Raw genomic sequence first — 19495 nt, 5'->3', positions numbered from 1 at the left:
CAAGACCTGTACCCTGCCCCTCAATATTAGGGTCTTACTTACGCTGTTTAAAAAGTAAATGAAATTTAAGAATGTTTGCATTCTAATATAAATGTAAGTATGTTTCTATCTGTATGCATTAGAAGGGAGTGCCTAAGTACTATAGCTGGGAACTTAGGAGTATCTCAGAAAAAAGCTGATGTCCATGTATCAGTGGGAAATACAAAGCTTATTTTGTAATTTCTAAGCTTAGAAAAAAACTGGGTTGAAGAGATTTGGGAGTTGTTACCATCCATAGATGGTAAGTTAAACCATGTGAATGGATGTGATCGCTATGAGAAAATAAGGTAGAAAAGATTCTTTCTTGGTTTTAGTCACTGCAGCCACACAAGTATGTACATAATACTATATAATTCTTTCCTTTTTATAAGTTAAACAATAAAATGTTCAAATACTATTATAATTGTATAAATAACATTTGTTCTTATTTGAAAATGTCTGCCATATCTTGTTACAGCTAAACTTTGAAAATTTGATTTTATAGACTTTTTTTGTATCATAGCCTTGAAATTGTTCCTTGTGCGTGACGAAGAAAAAAATGAATAATTAATTAAATGAAAGAAGGAGAAGTGGGCAAGAGTACTGAAGTTCAGTTATTGCTATTTCCTATTGATCATGGGAAAGTATAGACATTATATTACAAAATAACTGGAAATTTAATATTTTTCTTTTTCTTCACTATAAAGGAATACTGTTTTCTAAAATGTCTTATTAGGTCATTAAGAGTAATGACCTTTATTACCTACAAATTTAAAAAATAAATTGATTACTTTCTAAGAATACTACTCCTAGTAAAAAGTCAGACAAAGAGTCATTCTGAGCAAACATGGAAAATTTGCAAGTGCTAATTTAACCTGTATTTAGCAATGCTTTGGTCCTTTAAAGTGTATTATGATCTTTAGCCATACTTGGTATGATATATTTACATGTGCATATATATTTTATCAATATGTATAAAAACAAGTAATCCAAAATTAATAATTTTACCCACTTCCCATAGCTTTTGACTACATTGCTTTCAAATAATATAGTTATGTGTCAGTATCTTTGCTTTTACAAATTTCTGTCATTGCTTTTAAGCAATTTGATTGTTATATGCCTTATGGTTTCTTGCTGCTTATGATGTGGGTTTGTTGACTTTCTTGAATCTGGGTGTATAGATTCCATCATATTTGGAAATTTTTTTACAAATATTTTCTCATATTTTCTGTCTCTGCTTCTCTCTTCACGTAGAGTAATTCCGGTTACACATTTATTAGGCCTCTTGAAGTTCTTCCATAGCTCACTGAAGCTCTGCTCATTCCCCCCACCCTGACCCCCTGCCTCTTTTCCCCCCCTCTGTTTAAAATTTTTGGATAATTTATATTGCTCTGTCTTCAGTTCTGTTCCTCTGTAGTGCCTACTAATTTGTTCTTTTTTAATATCTCCTTGTCCTTTTTTAAAGTGTATAAGCTTTCCTTTAAACATGTTTATGTTGATTATTTGTTCCTCATTATGGATTGTATACTATTGCTTCTTTATTTGCCTGGAAAATTTTATTGGACTTCTACTTTTTTACTTTTTGGGTGCTGGATATTTTTGTAGTTTAATAAATATTTTTTATTTTGTTCTGGTACAAAGTTATATTACTTGGAAATGGATTGCTTCTTTTAGATCTAGCTTTTAAATGTTATTAATTAGGAACAGAGCACCTTTTAAACTAAGGCAGAACTTATTTGTGATGATGGACATTTTTAATAAACTTGTACTGTCTAGTACGGTAGCTGTTGAGAACATGAAATGTGTTTGGTGAGACTAAGGAACTAAGTTTTTAATGAATTTAATTTTGAAAAGGTACTATATTGAAATAGAAGTAGGGTACCACATTTGAAAATGAAAGTCTAAGGCTACTTGGGCCTCACTACTGAGGTAATACCCATCTGAGAAATATTAGGAATTCACTAGGCATTGAGAACACTAAATATTACAGCCCTTATTTTAGACTCTGGGGTTGGTCCCCTTTTGAGAAGTACTTAACTTGGCTTTTGGTGGTTTCCTCATATATAATGCTCATCTGTATGCGCTAAAGACCCAGAGGAGACTGTAGATCTCTGGAGCTCTTTCTCTCTGCAGATCTCTCCTCCCTAGCAATGTGACTTAAAAACTGCAGCCAGCCATCTTTGTCTTCCTGGAGTCCCAGTCCGTATCCTTACCTTGGATGACTTCTGAGTTGTGCCGATCTATGGCCTGGGAAACTCTAGCAATGAGCTGGAGCAGTCCTAGAGCTTACCTCTTTAGTTTCCACTCACCTAGGCATCACTCTGTGGCCTTCCTGATGGCCATTGTGTGAAAACTGTTTAATGTATTTTCCTAGTTTTTAGTTATTTCAGGTAGTAGAGTAAATCTGGTTTTGTTATTTCATCTTGATTAGAAGTGGTAATCCAAACTAGAACAGTTTTTTTTTTTTGTAGTTAAAAAAATTGTTTTTAAATGTTTAGTTTTGAGAGAGAGAGAGACTAACAGAGACAGAGTGTGAGCAAGGGTGGGGCAAAGAGAGGGAGACACAGAATCTAAAGTAGGTTCCAGGCTCTGATCTGTCAGCCCAGAACCCAACGTGGGGCTTGAACTCACAAGCCACGAGATTATGACCTGAGCGGAAGTCAGACACTTAACTGACTGAACCACCCAGTCAGTTCATAAACATAAAAAATTTTTTTTCATGTTTATTTATTTATTGAGACAGAGGGCGCATGTGCACAAGTGGGGGAGAGGCAGAGAGAGAATCCCAAGCAAGCTCCATGCTCTCAGTACAGAGCCTGACATGGGGCTCTATCTCTCAAACCATGAGATTGTGACCTGAGCTGAAATCAAGAGTTGGACCATTAACCAACTGAGCCACCCAAGTGCCCCTAGAACAATTTTAATATATTTTTTTAAATGTTTTGTTTACTTTTGAGACAGAGAGAGACAAAGCATGAGCAGGGGAGGGGCAGAGAGAGAGGGAGACACAAAATCTGAAGCAGGCCTCAGGCTCCAAGCTGTCAGCACAGAGCCCGACGTGGGGCTCGAACTCACGAACTGTGAGATCATGACCTGAGCCGAAGTCGGATGCTCAACCAACTGAGCCACCCAGGTGCCCTGCCCCTAGAACAATTTTAAACAGACTATTGAGAAGAATGTTTTTTACTGATACCTTTTAGTATTTGACATTTATTGGTATGACACTATGTAAGTTCTTATCACCTAATGATCTTTACTGGTTTTCCTGATTATGCGTTGAATTAATTTTGTGATTTTTTTAAAGTATTTTATTTAGGCTTTCTAACTGTTTTTGCCTTTGTAATAAAGTAAATGTATTTTTGCATTATGTATTTTATGGTATTTACAGAATTTTCAGATTTCACACAAGAAACGGAAACTCTAAAGGCAGACTGTGGTTAGGAAGGAACTTCAGAAATTGACATCACAGGGGTATTTTTCAGACGTTCAAAGAAAGCACAACTTAGGAGATAATGAAAACGTACTATTTTATCATTTTAATTGTTTCACCTTTTTAACATTAAAAAAGCATTAGATCACAATTGTGTGAGTTAGAAAAGTGCAAAGAGAATCTGTATAACATATCCACACTGGTGAAAGTCACTTCTAAGTTCATCCAGGTTTTTGGATTTCTTAATGGCCAAATCAGATCATTTTAGTTATTCATTTCTTGATGTTTAATAGCTTGCCATATTCCAGATTAATGAAAGAAAATATTGAGAGTTTAATAAAGTGCTTAATATTCGTTCTTAAAGTAGCTAAGCTTCCTAACTAAAAATAGCAAAACAAATCTTCATTATTGAAACTTGTTCCTTTCTATTCCCATTTGTAGAATAAGAAATCTACCATAATGCTTTAGGATGAGCCCTCACCTCGAATTGTGTATTTGTCATTTACAAGTTGTATCATAGCCTTGCTACAGGCTGTTTCCTTATTTTGAAAATAATATTCTTTCTTAATATGCATGTTGTGAGGACCAAATTACATGTTTGTTGCAAATACACTGAACTGTGCCTACAATAAAAGAAATTTAATGGTAGTGGTTTTTCATTGCCTCAAGAGGTAATACTATTGTAATGTAATATTTTCTAGAGATAATAATTTAAGTGTCCTGGCTTATGAACAGTGGTGATTCCCTTTCATTGGTATCAGCAAGGATTGAATATCAGGCTTTACCTCATCAGTTTTTCCTAAATCAATTTACATTGCCTTCATATTAATGATAAAATCTTGTTTAATCCTTGTCTAAAATGGTTAGCTTCCTTCTTAATGATTTTGAAAAGCAGTGTATTTTAGGTAATATTTTCTTACAGATACACCAAGTATCACTGCTAAACTAATTAGTGAACAGAAAGATGACAAAGAAAAGAAAAACCATGAAGAGAAAGAAAAAGTTAAGGCAGAAAATGGATTTCAGGACAATTACAGTGTTGTTGTTGCTTCAGGTATGCTTTCTGTTTTTTATAATCTTGATTTTTGTTTGGATTTTATATAAAATATAATAATATATACTCTAGGAACTTCATGTAATAAAAGGTGTTAATGCAAAAAGCTGACTTAAAATGATGTCATAATACTGGATGTAAAAACATTACACCTGAAATCTATTAATGTCCAAAGCTTACTGTATTTCATCAGATACTGAACATGTGTGAATCCTATAGATACTCCATTTAAGCTTGACAGTACACAAGAGAATTGTACTATCAGGTAATTGAGGAAGACAAAATGACCAAGACAACTGGTAATTTTGGAGGATATTTTCTTATAAATGAAGTGATTTTAGTTCAAAAGATAAGGCTTAGTCTGTATTACTTTACTCCTCAAATAGGAGATGATGGATTTTATTTCTATCTCAGAGAAATAGAACAATAGAATTTAGCGTTACTTTTTACTTTCTTGGAGAATAGTTACGAACATGAAGCCAAAATTCATGGTATGTCATGAAGGACAAACAGAATTGGAAGATCAGATATAAAATCAGAAGAAACATTTCTCCCTTTTGGCATTAGTTAGGAATGTGATGCTATTTAAAAATACTGTAGAAATACGCTTTTATTTCATTGTGTGTTGACTGATATAGAATCTTCCTGATTCTTTTAGGGCTGAAATCCCAATCCAAACGGGCTGTGTCAGCTACACCACCACGTCCACCATCCAGGAGAGGGAGGACAATTCCTGATAAAATAGGAAGTGCTTCTTCAGGAGCAGAGGCTGCCAACAAAATAATTACTGTCCCAGTGTTTCACCTGTTCCACAAACTCTTGGCAGGTAATGTTCACAATATTGAAAAATACAAAAAATTATAAAGACGTGTAATCACCACACTCAGACTCCTGTTTAATCAAGTGCTCTTGATGAGGTACATGAGTTAGTGAGACTTTGTCCATACAGCTCCCTCTCAGAAAAATGAGAAGAAAAGAAGAGGTAACCTTTTACATGCTCTTTTTAACATTATAATGTTGCATATTTATACTTTACTATCGTCTTAAATTTTGCTGTCAGTGTGCTATAATGTCAGTAAAACTAATGTTTTAAAGAGGTCATAAAAAGTTATATAGGAAGGAGCGTGAGGCAGATTTTGAAGAAGTCGTTATGGTAGTAGAAGTCATTGATGTACCACTGAGAGTTAAGCAGTATTTTCTCTCTAGCTAAAACATAATCTTTGACCAGTATACTTTCTCTTGGTCAAGGTGATACCCAATTTGTCTCCATTTTTGTGCTTTATTCTTAAAATCCAATTGCCAACTATTCTTTCTTAGCCATATTTTCCTTCTTACCTTTATGTTACTGATTTATTGCAGAGATCAACAAACTATGGCCAGTAGACTGGATATAAAAAAGTTTTATCGAAATGACAGCTGTGCCCATTTATTTGTGCGTTGCCCATAGCTGTTTTCATGCCACAGTGGTAGCGGTAGTGGTTGCAGCAGAGACTGTATGGTCTTCATAGATTAAAATATTTATCATCTGGTCCTTCAGGAAGAAGATTTTGCCAACCCCTGATGGCTAGGAATGTTTGTTTCTTTGTATCTTGCTGTATCTCATGAGATCTTGGTGGGATTTGGTTTGTGACTAACGCTTTCTACAGACATTATTGTTCTGTGTCAGAATTTCTGACATATGTGTCAGAAATAGATTTCTGTAAACGTTCCATGTGCTAATTTCAAATTGTTTTTAAACTGGTGTCAGAATCAGACGCTGTACATATAGTTCAGTAAAAAAGTAACTAATTGACTTAATCAAACCAAGTAAATATTTCCCTCTTGGATTCCAGGTTTAACTTAGTTATGTCATTTTTAGGCCAGCCATTGCCAGCTGAAATGACGCTTGCCCAACTTTTAACTCTCCTGTATGACCGAAAACTTCCTCAAGGTTACCGCTCAATAGATCTGACTGTTAAATTGGGATCTAGAGTTATCACGGACCCAAGTCTGTCAAAAACAGATTCTTTTAAAAGGTTACATCCTGAAAAAGGTATGTATATGATGATCCCTTGCAGTCTGTGATCTGAGAAGTAGGGATTTCTGTAGCTCATGACTTCATTTATCTTTGTTTTTATTCTGTCAAGTTAATGAGGTCTTGTTCTTTATGACTGACTTGATTTGTAAACATAATAAATTGCTATTGTTTTCACTGAAAATTAATCTTAATTTTTCTTACAGCATCACTTTATGAGCACATATGCTTTGATTTATTATTTGCCTCTTGCATTCTTTTTTTTTTTTTTTTTTTAAGCATTTTTTTGGAGTTTATTTATTTGGAGAGTGAGAGAGCGAGTGAGCACCAGTGGGGTGGGGAGTGGGCAGAGAGGGAAAGAAAGAATCCCAAGCAGGCTCTGCCCTAACAACACGGAGCTTGAACCCACGAACCATGAGATCATGACCTACTGAGTCACCTAGGTGCCTCTAGCATTTTGCATTCTTTAGTAAATCTTAGAATATTGCCTTTGCTTAGTTTTCAGCAGGATTATTTGTTTTTATGTGGTTGGGTTTTTAGTATTTATACAATCTGATCATTTGTAAACATACTAATCTTTTGGTTTTCCTTTGTGAGTGATTCAGAGTTAACCAATATGGTATAACTTTTAGTTTTCATTATGGGAAGTCTGTTAGTATTCAGTTTTTCTTAATGGGATACTTCAGAACATGATGTACATATATTAGTATTTGCTTTGAATCTCTGCAAACTGACTTATTTTTACATAGAATATGTCTTATAATATGCCCTAAAGGACAGTACTTCTCAAACTTCAGTATGATTGATTACAAGTTACCTACAGAACATTGTTAAAATGCATGTAGGTCCAGGGTGGGACCTGAAAGTCTATATTTCAAAAGCTTTTACTTTGAGTAGCAGGACTATTAAGAGGCAGCGTCAGAAGTCATTTAAAGATTATTGTAGTATCTTACTCAGTAGGTCCAGGGTGGGACCTGAAAGTTTATATTTCAAAAGCTTTTACTTTGAGTAGCAGGACTATTAAGAGGCAGTGTCAGAAGTCATTTAAAGATTATTGTAGTATCCAGCCTTAAAGCTCTTTCTGAGTAACATACTGATGCTGTTTTGTTGAGTAGAGAGGTGACAATAATATCCTTGTACACGAAAAATTATTATAAAAACAGACCTTTTTTTACCTGTTATTTGTAATTTACTTTCTAGATCATGGAGACTTACTTGGTAGCTGTCCAGAAGATGAGGCTCTCACTCCAAGTGATGAATGTATGGATGGAGTATTGGATGAATCTTTACTTGAAACCTGTCCCATCCAGTCACCATTGCAAGTTTTTGCAGGAATGGGTGGACTGGCTCTTATTGCAGAACGACTACCGATGCTATATCCAGAAGTAATTCAACAAGTAAGATAAATTCCTAACTGAATATATAATTCCATGGCAAAGCCCTTTGTTCTTTTTTTGCTTTTTAAAAATACTTACTTGTGTTAACTTTTGGGGAGTACCCTTTCCCTTACAGTCTTCGAGCACCCTATAAATCTTTCACAGGTCAGTCTGTACAGAGAGCTTTGTGAGAATTTGTTGGTACCGAAGAAATGCTGAAGATCAAGTACATTTGCCAGACTCATTACACTGCAGCATTTTCCTTGATTTTATGGTCATCATGCTGTAATATTTTTATTTCTGTGCTTCTTGAGGCTTGATATTAATTACAGATGTTACTGGAAATGGGAGAGTAAGGCAGTAGTGTATACTGCTACCCAAATACTGCTTAACTTTTTTCCTGTTTTAGGTACCATTTCCATTTCAGGCAGTTTTAAAAACATAATTGCTTTAACCTCTTTACTGTTAATTAATGTTGCTGTTACTGATGAGCTTATTGATGTGCTTTCAGTGCTCCTCTGTTAATAAGGGGGAGTGTGGCACATAGAAAGTTGTAAATACAAAGCACTGGATATTTACTGAATGAAGTAGGGGAATTATTCTCTAATTTCATGTACTAAGTATATACATTAGTTTCCTGGAGCTGCTGTAACAAAGTACCATCAGCTGGATGGCCTAAAACAACCGAAATTTATTCTTTGACGTTGTAAGAAGCTGTAAGTCTGAAACTAAGTTGTCCCCAGACCCATGGTCCCTGTGCAGGCTCTGGGGAAGAACCATCCTTGTCTCTTCTTAGGCTCTGCTGGTTGCTGGCCCTTGGGATTTGTTGGCTTGTGGCTGCATTACTCCAATTTCTACCTACATTTTCACTTGGCCATCTTTCTTGTGTCGATCTGTGTGTCTCTGTGTCTCCCTCTCCTCATAAGGACACTTGTCATTGATTTAGGGTCCACTCTGATCCAGTATGATGTCATCTTAACTTGATTGCATCTGCAAAGACCCTAGTTCCATTCTGAGGTAGATTAACGAATGAGTAAATAGGTGGAGAAGATGGGAACGTTTTTACTCACAGTTGTGGCTGACTAATAAATGTAGAAGGAATGATAGAAAGCCACCATTTAGCAACCACTGTAGTAATTATTATTTCAGGCAAGAATTTTAAAAATGCTGATTGTTCGAAGTTTGGTGAGAAAGAAACAAGATATTTATATAGCCTCAAAGACTCTGTCTACATACTCTTGACTAATCACAAAAGATAAAATAGTAACTTTATTTATAAATAAATGTATGTATGTATGTATCTAACTTTAAAGTAAAGATATTTGGCAGATCCCACCATACTCATGACATCGTTTAATTCCTGATTTTTGGAAACTTTGTAAAAACAGGCCCCATTATTGATCCTTTTATTCCTATATTTTATTTCTGTATTTTATAGAGATCATTTAAAGTCAGGTCTTTAATTTGAACCTGATGTTGAAACACACAAATGGCCAGACAAAAAATTTCTTTTTTCTTTAGGTAAGTGCTCCAGTTGTAACTTCTACCACTCAGGAAAAGCCAAAAGATAGCGATCAGTTCGAATGGGTGACCATTGAACAATCAGGGGAATTAGTTTATGAAGCACCAGAAACCATTGCAGCTGAACCTCCACCTATCAAGTCAGCAGTACAGACCATGTCTCCCATACCTGCCCATTCTTTGGCCGCTTTTGGATTATTTCTTCGTCTTCCGGGCTATGCTGAAGTGCTACTGAAAGAGAGAAAACATGCCCAGTGCCTTCTTCGACTGGTATTGGGAGTGACAGATGATGGAGAAGGAAGTAAGTGTTTAGAATTACTAATGAATTCTAGAGTGCATAAAAGTTACTCAGATCAGTGCCTGCTACTAGATTTATTGTCGGTGGTTTCATTCTAATGATACACATAGTAAGTCCTAAAGAGTCTTTATTTTCATTTCTTTATTCATTCAAAACGTATTCACTGTTTACAAACTGCTGGGCATCATTGGAGGCATTTAAAGATGAAGCAGATATTTAGACCCTGCCCTCACGTAGCTAATGTTCTCCTGTTTTCCAGTAATAGCAATAAGCAGTATATGTAAGTGTAGACTTAAGTTACAAATGCCTTGCAAGCACAGTCTTGTGAAGGCTCACAGGTATGAGACTGTTTCCTTACTACCCAGCTATGTGAAAAAGTGGTATGTTAGTTTTTAGTAGCGTGTTGAAGGATAACATCTATTTAGGCTGAAATGAGCTAGAAAGATGATTTGAGCAGTGTTTGTGTGCCCAGATCATATGAGAGAGGATAAGTTGGCTGATGAAAATTTACATAAGAAACAACACTGAGTGCTCATTTTAAAAGCTATTATTATTGGGGCGCCTGGGTGGCTCAGTCGGCTGAGCATCCGACTTCGGCTCAGGTCATGATCTCACAGTTCGTGAGTTCAAGCCCCATGTCGGGCTCTGTGCTGACAGCTCGGAGCCTGGAGCCTGTTTCGGATTCTGTGTCTCCCTCTCTCTCTCTCTCCCCCTCCCCCACTCATGCTCTGTCTCTCTCTCTCTGTCAAAAATAAATAAAAATTTAAAAAAATAAAATAAAAGCTATTATTATTGATAACAGATCATGGAAAGTCTTAGTAAGAACTTCAGGTTTTAGGGCGCCTGGGTGGCTCAGTTGGTTAAGCGTCCTACTTCATCTCAGATCATGATCTTGGAGTTAATGGATTCAAGCCCTGCATCAGGCTCTGTTCTGACAGCTCAGAGCTGGGAGCCTACTTTGGATTTTGTATCTCCCTCTCTGTCTGCCCCTTGCCCACTCACAGTCTCTCTCTCTCTCTCTCTCTCTGTCTCAAGTAAACATGAAAAAAATTTTTTTAAACTTCAGATTTTATTCTAAATAGTAATGAAGATTTATTAAAATATATGAACCAAGTTATGATGATGATCTTTTTTAAGAAAGTGAATCTGGAAGCAATATTTAGACTAAAGTGAAAAGAATGTGGAAAATAACATTACATGACAATTATCTTGTAATATAATATTACAAAATAATAATAGAAAGCTATGGTGATTGTTTCCATTGGGCCGACAGTTTTATTTAATATAAGGAAACATTAAAGAAAAGTCATAATGTAGGATAGCCTAGCAAGTAGATTTTCTATTGGTTTACCTGTGATTCTTCAGTTAATGACCATTCCATTTGGAAATTAATAATTGTTCTTTATTTAAAAACTTTTTTTTGATGTATTGTTTTTGAGAGAGAGACAGAGTGCAAGTAGGGGACGGGCAGAGAGAGAGGGAGAGAGGAATCTAAAGCAGGCTCCAGGCTCTGAGCTGTCAGCACAGAGCCGGAGCAGGGCTGGAACTCGTGAACTGTGAGATCATGATCTGAGGCGAAGTCAGCTGCGTAACCGACTGAGCCACCCAGGCACCCCTAATTGTTCTTTATTTTAAAATCATATGGTTTTGCAGAGTGGCCAAAATGAACAAATCAGGAGACTATAGATGCTGGAGAGCATGTGGAGAAACGGGAACCCTCTTGCACTGTTGGTGGGAATGCAAACTGGTGTAGCCACTCTGGAAAACAGTGTGGAGGTTCCTCAAAAAATTAAAAATAGACCTACCCTATGACCCAGCAATAGCACTGCTAGGAATTTACCCAAGGGATACAGGAGTACTGATGCACAGGGGCACTTGTACCCCAATGTTTATAGCAGCACTCTCAACAATAGCCAAATTATGGAAAGAGCCTAAATGTCCATCAACTGATGAGTGGATAAAGAAATTGTGGTTTATATACACAATGGAATACTACGTGGCAGTGAGAAAGAATGAAATATGGCCCTTTGTAGCAACGTGGATGGAACTGGAGAGTGTGATGCTAAGTGAAATAAGCCATACAGAGAAAGACAGATACCATATGGTTTCACTCTTATGTGGATCCTGAGAAACTTAACAGAAACCCATGGGGGAGGGGAAGGAAAAAAAAAAAAAAAGAGGTTAGAGTGGGAGAGAGCCAAAGCATAAGAGACTGTTAAAAACTGAGAACAAACTGAGGGTTGATGGGGGGTGGGAGGGAGAGGAGGGTGGGTGATGGGTATTGTGAAGGGCACCTTTTGGGATGAGCACTGGGTGTTGTATAGAAACCAATTTGACAATTTCATATATTGAAAAAATTAAATAAAATCATATGGTTTTGATTGGAGGTGAATTCTGTTACATACCACTTAGAATATTAAATCCTCACCACAAAGTATATTTAATAAAAACGTATGGATTTCAAACTATTGAATATTAAAAGTACATACTTTACCAAATAAAGCACCTACTTCTCTATGTATTTTCATATTTGATGGAATTCTTCAAAAATGGTGATATTATTGGGGCATCTGGGTGGCTCAGTTAGTGAAGTGTCTGACTTTTGATTTTGGCTCAGGTCATGATCTCACAGCCTATGGGTTCGAGCTCTGTGTCAGGCTCTGTGCTGACAGTGCAGATCCTGCTTGGGATCTTCTCTCTCCGTCTCCCCCCATTCTGTCTAAATATATAAATGAATGAATGAATAAATAAATCTTTGAAAATGGTGATATTGTTTTAAATATTTTTGTAATAACATATTAAATTACAGCTTCTACATACTGTGTAGTCCTACCTGTTTAGTTTCACATATAAATTGTATATACCTATTTCAGTAGATCAGGAATTTTTAATTATTTGAACTGATTTTTTTTTAATGTTTATTTCTTTGAGAGAGAGGGCACGCGTACATGCGCACCTGTGGACGAGTGGGGGAGGGGCAGAGAGGGGCACAGAGGATCCGAAGTGGGCTCTATGCTGACAGGAGCAAGCCTGATGGGGGGCTCAAACTCACAACACCATGAGATCCTGAACTGAGCTGAGGTCAGATGCTTAAGTGACTGAGTCACCCAGGTGCCCCTATTTGATCTGATTTTTTAATTTAAGTAGATAGAGAGGTAAGAACCATTGTATTTGGGTAGTCTATTACAACATGGTAGGTGTAACCCTAAGCAGAAAATTACCTTTACGCCATTTCAGACTTGTTTTTTCGTGAACATACATACATACTTTTTTAAAAGTATAATTTTGGGGCGCCTGGGTGGCGCAGTCAGTTAAGCGTCCGACTTCAGCCAGGTCACGATTTCGCGGTCCGTGAGTTCGAGCCCCGTGTCAGGCTCTGGGCTGATGGCTCAGAGCCTGGAGCCTGTTTCCGATTCTGTGTCTCCCTCTCTCTCTGCCCCTCCCCCGTTCATGCTCTATCTCTGTCTGTCCCAAAAATAAATAAACGTTGAAAAAAAAAATTTTTTTTAAAAATAAAAAAAATAAAAAGTATAATTTTGATACCCATTTCTGAAGTGGTTCTCTTCCACCATTCATATGTGGTTTTTGTTTTCTTTTTTTTTTTTTTTGCATTTAACATTCTAGCTAGACATAGTAGAAAACTATATTATGTACACACCAAATAAAATAGTTTTGCTCTTTATCTATTCATGGTTAAAACTACTCCCAGGGCAATCAGGTTACTTTTATACTGTTGTAAGGAACTTCTAATGCTTCTATTTTAGTTGTTAGGTTTTAGTTCTGACTTATAATAGTCTTGACATAGTCAATAATGATTAATTATTCTATGAATATATTTTAGCTTTTATTTGTTTACATTCATGATGTCTTAAAGAGTTTTTCTAGACACTTACTAAATCTTAAGATACTCTGTGGTCTTTGGATTGCTTTTTAATAAATTTAATGACATAATTTTCTGTTACATTGTCACTATTAATTTGTGACCCTGAATATTGTTCCTTATTGTGTTCTTAAATATTTTTAATTTTGAGTTCTCTTTTTTTAATATAGGTCATATTCTGCAATCTCCATCAGCCAATGTGCTTCCAACTCTTCCTTTCCATGTCCTTCGTAGCTTGTTTAGCACCACACCCTTGACCACTGATGATGGTGTGCTTCTGAGGCGGATGGCATTGGAAATTGGAGCACTACACCTCATCCTTGTCTGCCTCTCTGCCCTGAGCCACCATGCCCCACGAGTTCCAAACTCTAGTCTCAATCAAGCAGAGGTAGGTTGAGTTTTACTTACCTCAATTGTGAGAAAGTTAAGTTAAATTCATAGAGTACAGGATAGGGTTTTTTCTGAAATAATATTTCAGAGACTCATGTACATCTTTTTTGGTTCCTAAACAATATTTGAAAGAGAAACTATGAACTAAGTGTTTTCTTCTTTATTGGGTGCTTTGAGGAACCATAGGTTAACCTATCTGCTTAAAAAACAAAGATTTTAAAGCTTAAGGAAGCTTTCCCATTTACCAGCATATGCTGAATTTATACTATGATCTCTTTTCCTTTTCTTTCTCAAACTTTAGAATCATACTATTGAATTGGTGCCTCTAGCTAAAGAGTAAAACAAGGGAAAAAGAAAGAAAGAAGAAAGAAAACCACCTGATTATTTCAAGATGATTTGATTATGTTTTTAGAAAATTCTAAAATAATTAATGCTATAAGTAAATTTAATTAGGATACAGTATCCAGGTTCAGTATTTAAAAATAAGTTACTTTTGTATACCAGCAAGAAGCATATGATATGCTTTTTCAATCTATTTTTTAGAATAGCATCAAAAAGAGAAAGTATCTGTGAATGAATCTGAAAAAATATGTGCAAGACATTTACACTCATACTTGAACTTTTTAAAAGAAACACTAGACTTTAATAAAATGAGGTCTGTGCCCCTGTTTATTTCCATGGGCACAAAAAATATAACAGTGCAATGATACTTTTTTTTTTTTTTTTTTTTTTTTTGAGAGGGAGAGTGCAAGCAGGGGAGGGGCAGAGAGAAGGAGAGACAGAATCCCAAGCAGGCTCTACGCCACCAGTGCAGAGCCCGATGTGGGGCTAGAACTCATGAACTGTGAGATCATGACCTGAGTGAGATCCAGAGTCGGATGCATAACTGACTGTGCCCCAGTATTATTTCATATCAAATTGATCTTTGTGTTTGATGGCATTCCAGATTTAATTTGGAGGAATCTGACAAGCCAATTCTAACATTTTTGGGGGAAAGGCAGAGGCTCAAAAATAGCCAAGGCAGTTTCAAAGAAGAACATATTTATTAGGCTTATACTATCATGTATCAAAATTTGTTATTAGTCTGTGGTATTAGTACAAGGATAGATAGAAGCCCAGCAAACAATAGACTTAAATCCCTGTATGTAGGATTACCTGAAATGAAAATAGTAACTGCACAACATGATGGGGTACATACGATCTTATCAATAAATGATGGTGGGGTCAGTTGAATATTCTTGTGGAACAAAAATGAAACTTTAAACCCTAATGAACTCTATATGCAAAAATTAATTATGACTGGATGATAGATATAAATGTATGTAACACATACAAAATATAATAGTACCCTTTTATGGAAAAAATATGCTCATACCTTTATGATCTTAGAGTACACAAAGATTTCTGGGGCGCCTGGGTGGCTCAGTCGGTTGAGCATCCGACTTTGGCTCAGGTCGTGATCTCGCGGTTTGTGAGTTCAGGCCCGGCGTCAGGCTCTGTGTTGACATCTCGCAGCCTGCAGCCTGCTTCGAATTCTGTGTGTGTCTCTCTCTCTGCCCCTCCCTTGCTCATACTCTGCCCCTCTCTGTCTCTCAAAAATAAATAAATGTTAAAATTTTGTTTTTAAAGATTTCTTAAAAGCAATTTTTAAAAAGCACTAACCCATAAGGGGAAAAACATTGGAAAAAAGCAATTATGTTAAAATTAAGAACTATTTTTCATCGGAAACACTATTAAGATAGTGAAAACAGAAGTCATAGAATGGGAGACTATATTTGGGTGTATCTGATAAAGAACTTGTATTCAGAATATTTGGAGAGCTTCAAGAATTACAAAAGGAAAAGGCAGAAAACCTCATGGGAAAATAGAGGAAAGACTAGAATGAGTACTTCATAAGAGGGGGTATCTAAATATCCAATAAATGGAGAAAGGTGATCTGTTTCTTTATCAGAAAAGTACAAATGACTGGAATGGATACGATAATATGGAGACAGTAAAAGATAAGCAAATTATAGTCTACTATATAATGGGAGACTATTAGGTGATGAAAGTAAACAGCTACAGCCAACTACACGTAACAGCAGTGATGAATTTCACAAGCGCAACTAAAGTGCCACACAAAGTGGAATTTATACAGCATCATTCCATTTATAGAATGTTCCTAAATTAGACAAAATGAAACTAGAGTGACTACAGTTTCATGCTTAGGTGGTAAAATTATAAAGAAAGGTAAGGAGTATAAAAATTGGGATTATAATTAACTTTGTGGAGGAATTGAAGGTTTCACAAACAGGAGATAGAATAGGGGCAATTTCTTATGTGCAGTGATGTAATTCTTGGCCTGCCTGGTTAAATAAGTTTTTGGAGCTCGTTAAACTTGGCTTTTTTTTTTCATGCGTATGTTATTATTTATATTACAAATTTTAAAAAATAAATGTTTATCAATAATGTTAATTCTACAGGTACTTTTATATGTGATGAAATTGTGATTTATTTTAAGTTTATCTTATACATGAAAGATGACATTTGCAGTCATAGATCCATAAAACTGTTTTACAGATCTGTTTTTGGAAAGTATCATTGTATATAATATTCTTCTTTAGAATATCCTCATTAAAAGAAATGTAAAGCATTGATATTATTTTTAAATTACTCTTGAAACCAATACTTGCAAATGTTTTGAGGGTACATCGTGTATTATATTTAATGAAAATTCTTTAAAAAGAGGATTCTTGTTATATAATTAATTTTACATTGCACAATAATAATAATGAAGAATTGACCTTTACAGAGTTTGAGGTTATGTTAATAAAACCAGTGGTTCTAAGTCATTTTTCCTCTACCATTCACTTTTTTAGTATGTCCCCTATTCCCAAAAGATTTTTTCTACACATCACATTCTCAGTAAGAAAGAAATTGAAAATTGTTCCTTCTAGAAGTATGAGGAATCTTACTGCGATTAAAGACATATGACACAGTTAAAGAATTAAAGATATGCTTTAACTAGATTCATCCTAAGGGAGCTGGCTCATGTACCTGTTCCTTTCACTGTTTTCTCTATCTAATTTTGTGTCATTGACTATAAGTCTTTACCCCCTCTTTTACTGATATTTTAAATTTTTTATATGTTTTTGTTTAAAAGATTTTTTTAATATTTATTAAATATTAATGCACGAGCAAGAGAGGGTCGGAGAGAGAAGGAGACACAGAATCCAAAGCAGGCTCCAGGCTCTGAGCTGTCAGCACAGAGCCCGATGTGGGGTTCAAACTCACAAACCATGAGATTGTGACCTGAGCCAAAGTCGGACGCTTAACTGACTGAATCACGCAGGTGCCCCTTTATTTATGTATTCTTAAGTATAAGCATTTTCCCCCTTCCCTTAACCCCTGGCAGCTACCATGTGTTCCATCTCTCTGTATTTACCTACTCTGGGTATTTCATATGAATAAAATTGTACAGTATGTTACCCTTTGTGTCTGTCATCTTTGACATAGCATGTTTTTGACGTTCATTTACAAAGTAGCATATATCAGTACTTCATTACTTCTTATGGCTGAATAATTTTGATGTATGTATATATCACAGTTGTTTATGCATTCATGGTGGGCATTTGTGCTGTTTTGGCTTTTTGGCTATCATGAATAGTCTTGCTATGAAAACACATGGACCTGTATTTGTTTGAGTGTCAGTTTTTATTTCTTTGGTTATATACCTAGGAATGAAAGTGCTGGGTCACATAATTAATCCTTTGTTTACTTTTTTTAAGGAGACTTCAGCTGTTCTCTTATAACAGCTAAATTATTTATGTTGATACTTATAAATATTTGTGAGGATAAATAAAATCAAATAGTAAGAAATTTTCATTTTTTGTTACAAGCCACAGGTATCGAGCTCTCATAACCCTACATCAACAGAAGAACAACAGCTGTATTGGGCAAAAGGGACTGGCTTTGGAACAGGTTCTACGGCTTCTGGATGGGATGTGGAACAAGCCTTAACTAAACAGAGGCTGGAAGAGGAACATGTTACCTGTCTTCTGCAGGTATATTTACAAAGTTGATATTGTCAGTGATAATAGTTAAATTTTTTTTTATATTTGTGTTGATTTTTAAGTATTGATGAGTATCCAACTCATCCTCAGCTACTGTTATAAAATATATTATGCTCCTTGCTCTTAGTACATTTAAATACCCCTGGACAAAGATTATTTATTCTTCCCTCCTTGTAACTCTAAATTTCTTCCATCTCAATTAGCTTTTTCACTGAGAGGAAAGTGACAAGGACGAAATTATCCAATAACTGGAAAATATACCATATCTACCTTCTTCCAGTCATCTTCTCTTCTAAAATGCTGTATCTGGACTCTCTTTTTCAAATATATATATTTAAATGTTTGTTTATTTATTTATTCTTTTATTCGTTCCTCACATTGTTTTAGGACTCTTCTAGAATCAGGCAAGTTGCACTAGTATGGAAAGTCCCACAGCACTATTGGGAAGGGCAGGTGCTTAAATAATAGCTTTAGTCCCTGCATCAACTAATTGACTAAAATGGGCCAAGTTTTTGAGCATTATTTTCTATAATTCTAGAATGATGGGCTCATTCTAGTAAAAAATTCTAAGATCACTGTCAAACTGTACACGGAATCTATTCAGTAATATAAACAATACCAGAATTGTTGCTAATTTTTTTAAGTTTGTCTTGTTAGGTGGATTTTTTTCTGTATGTCTAGCTATATACAGTGTAACATTGTGCAGAACACACCCTTCTCTTTTGAAAAATCTGAGGGAAACAAGTCTTGTTTTTGAAACAAAGACGTTGACTGACTTGAAAATATAAACTCTTGGTACTTAGACTGAATATCTAACCAAATGCGGGCTTTTAAAGTATGTGGAGCTAAAATCCAATTTAAACCCTCTAATTTTTATTTTTAGGTTCTTGCAAGTTACATAAATCCCGTGAGTGGAGCAATAAATGGGGAAGCTCAGTCATCTCATGAGAGTAGAGTACAGAACAGTAACGCCCTTCCTTCTGTACTTCTGGAGCTTCTCAGTCAGTCTTGTCTCATCCCAGCTATGTCATCTTATCTACGAAATGATTCAGGTAAGTCACATTGTCATTAGTCCTTTGTTTACTTTATTATCTATTAAAATAATGAGGTTCCGTTGGAGTATTTGGTATTATCCTTCCCCAGTATCTGTTGGCATGAGATTAACGGATTTATTTCTTAAAAATTATTGTGGAAACACTTAGTTGTTTTTTGGGGATTCTAATTGGGGATTCTAATTGGGTTACCTGTGTTGTCATCTGTCCTGAAACACAAAATGAAAGTTTTCATTATCTGTTTGTTTTAACCTGTGAATGTACTTTTTTTTTTTTTTTTTTTTTTTTACTTTACAAATAATGTATAACTGAAAATAATGGGCAAAGGCTAGTAGCTTCTTGATAATATTCTGAGCTAAATATTATATATTATATATAAATATGGTTGAACTTCTATGCATTTTAATAAT

General features: G+C 35.5%; 1 protein-coding gene across 26 annotated transcripts in view; it reads left to right on the top strand.

The window, feature by feature from the left end:
- Positions 1–19495, top strand: part of BIRC6 (baculoviral IAP repeat containing 6) — a 225639-nt gene that overhangs the window by 146051 nt on the left and 60093 nt on the right. For all 26 annotated transcript variants that reach the window (XR_006292783.1, XM_043553219.1, XM_043553244.1 and 23 more), the window contains 8 exons: positions 4371–4502; positions 5161–5328; positions 6361–6534; positions 7717–7913; positions 9414–9714; positions 13762–13979; positions 17860–18024; positions 18917–19085. Coding sequence is in view for 25 of the 26 variants with exons in the window: in XM_043553219.1 (XP_043409154.1) it covers positions 4371–4502; positions 5161–5328; positions 6361–6534; positions 7717–7913; positions 9414–9714; positions 13762–13979; positions 17860–18024; positions 18917–19085 (1524 nt within the window). In the remaining variant the exon portion in view is untranslated. The remainder of the gene's footprint in view (positions 1–4370; positions 4503–5160; positions 5329–6360; positions 6535–7716; positions 7914–9413; positions 9715–13761; positions 13980–17859; positions 18025–18916; positions 19086–19495) is intronic.

The sequence above is a fragment of the Prionailurus bengalensis genome, chromosome A3, assembly GCF_016509475.1.
Source record: "Prionailurus bengalensis isolate Pbe53 chromosome A3, Fcat_Pben_1.1_paternal_pri, whole genome shotgun sequence".
Classification (NCBI taxonomy): Eukaryota; Metazoa; Chordata; class Mammalia; order Carnivora; family Felidae; genus Prionailurus; species Prionailurus bengalensis.
The sequence above is the reverse complement of the archived record's forward strand: the minus strand, read 5'-3'. Positions and strand labels throughout refer to the sequence as shown.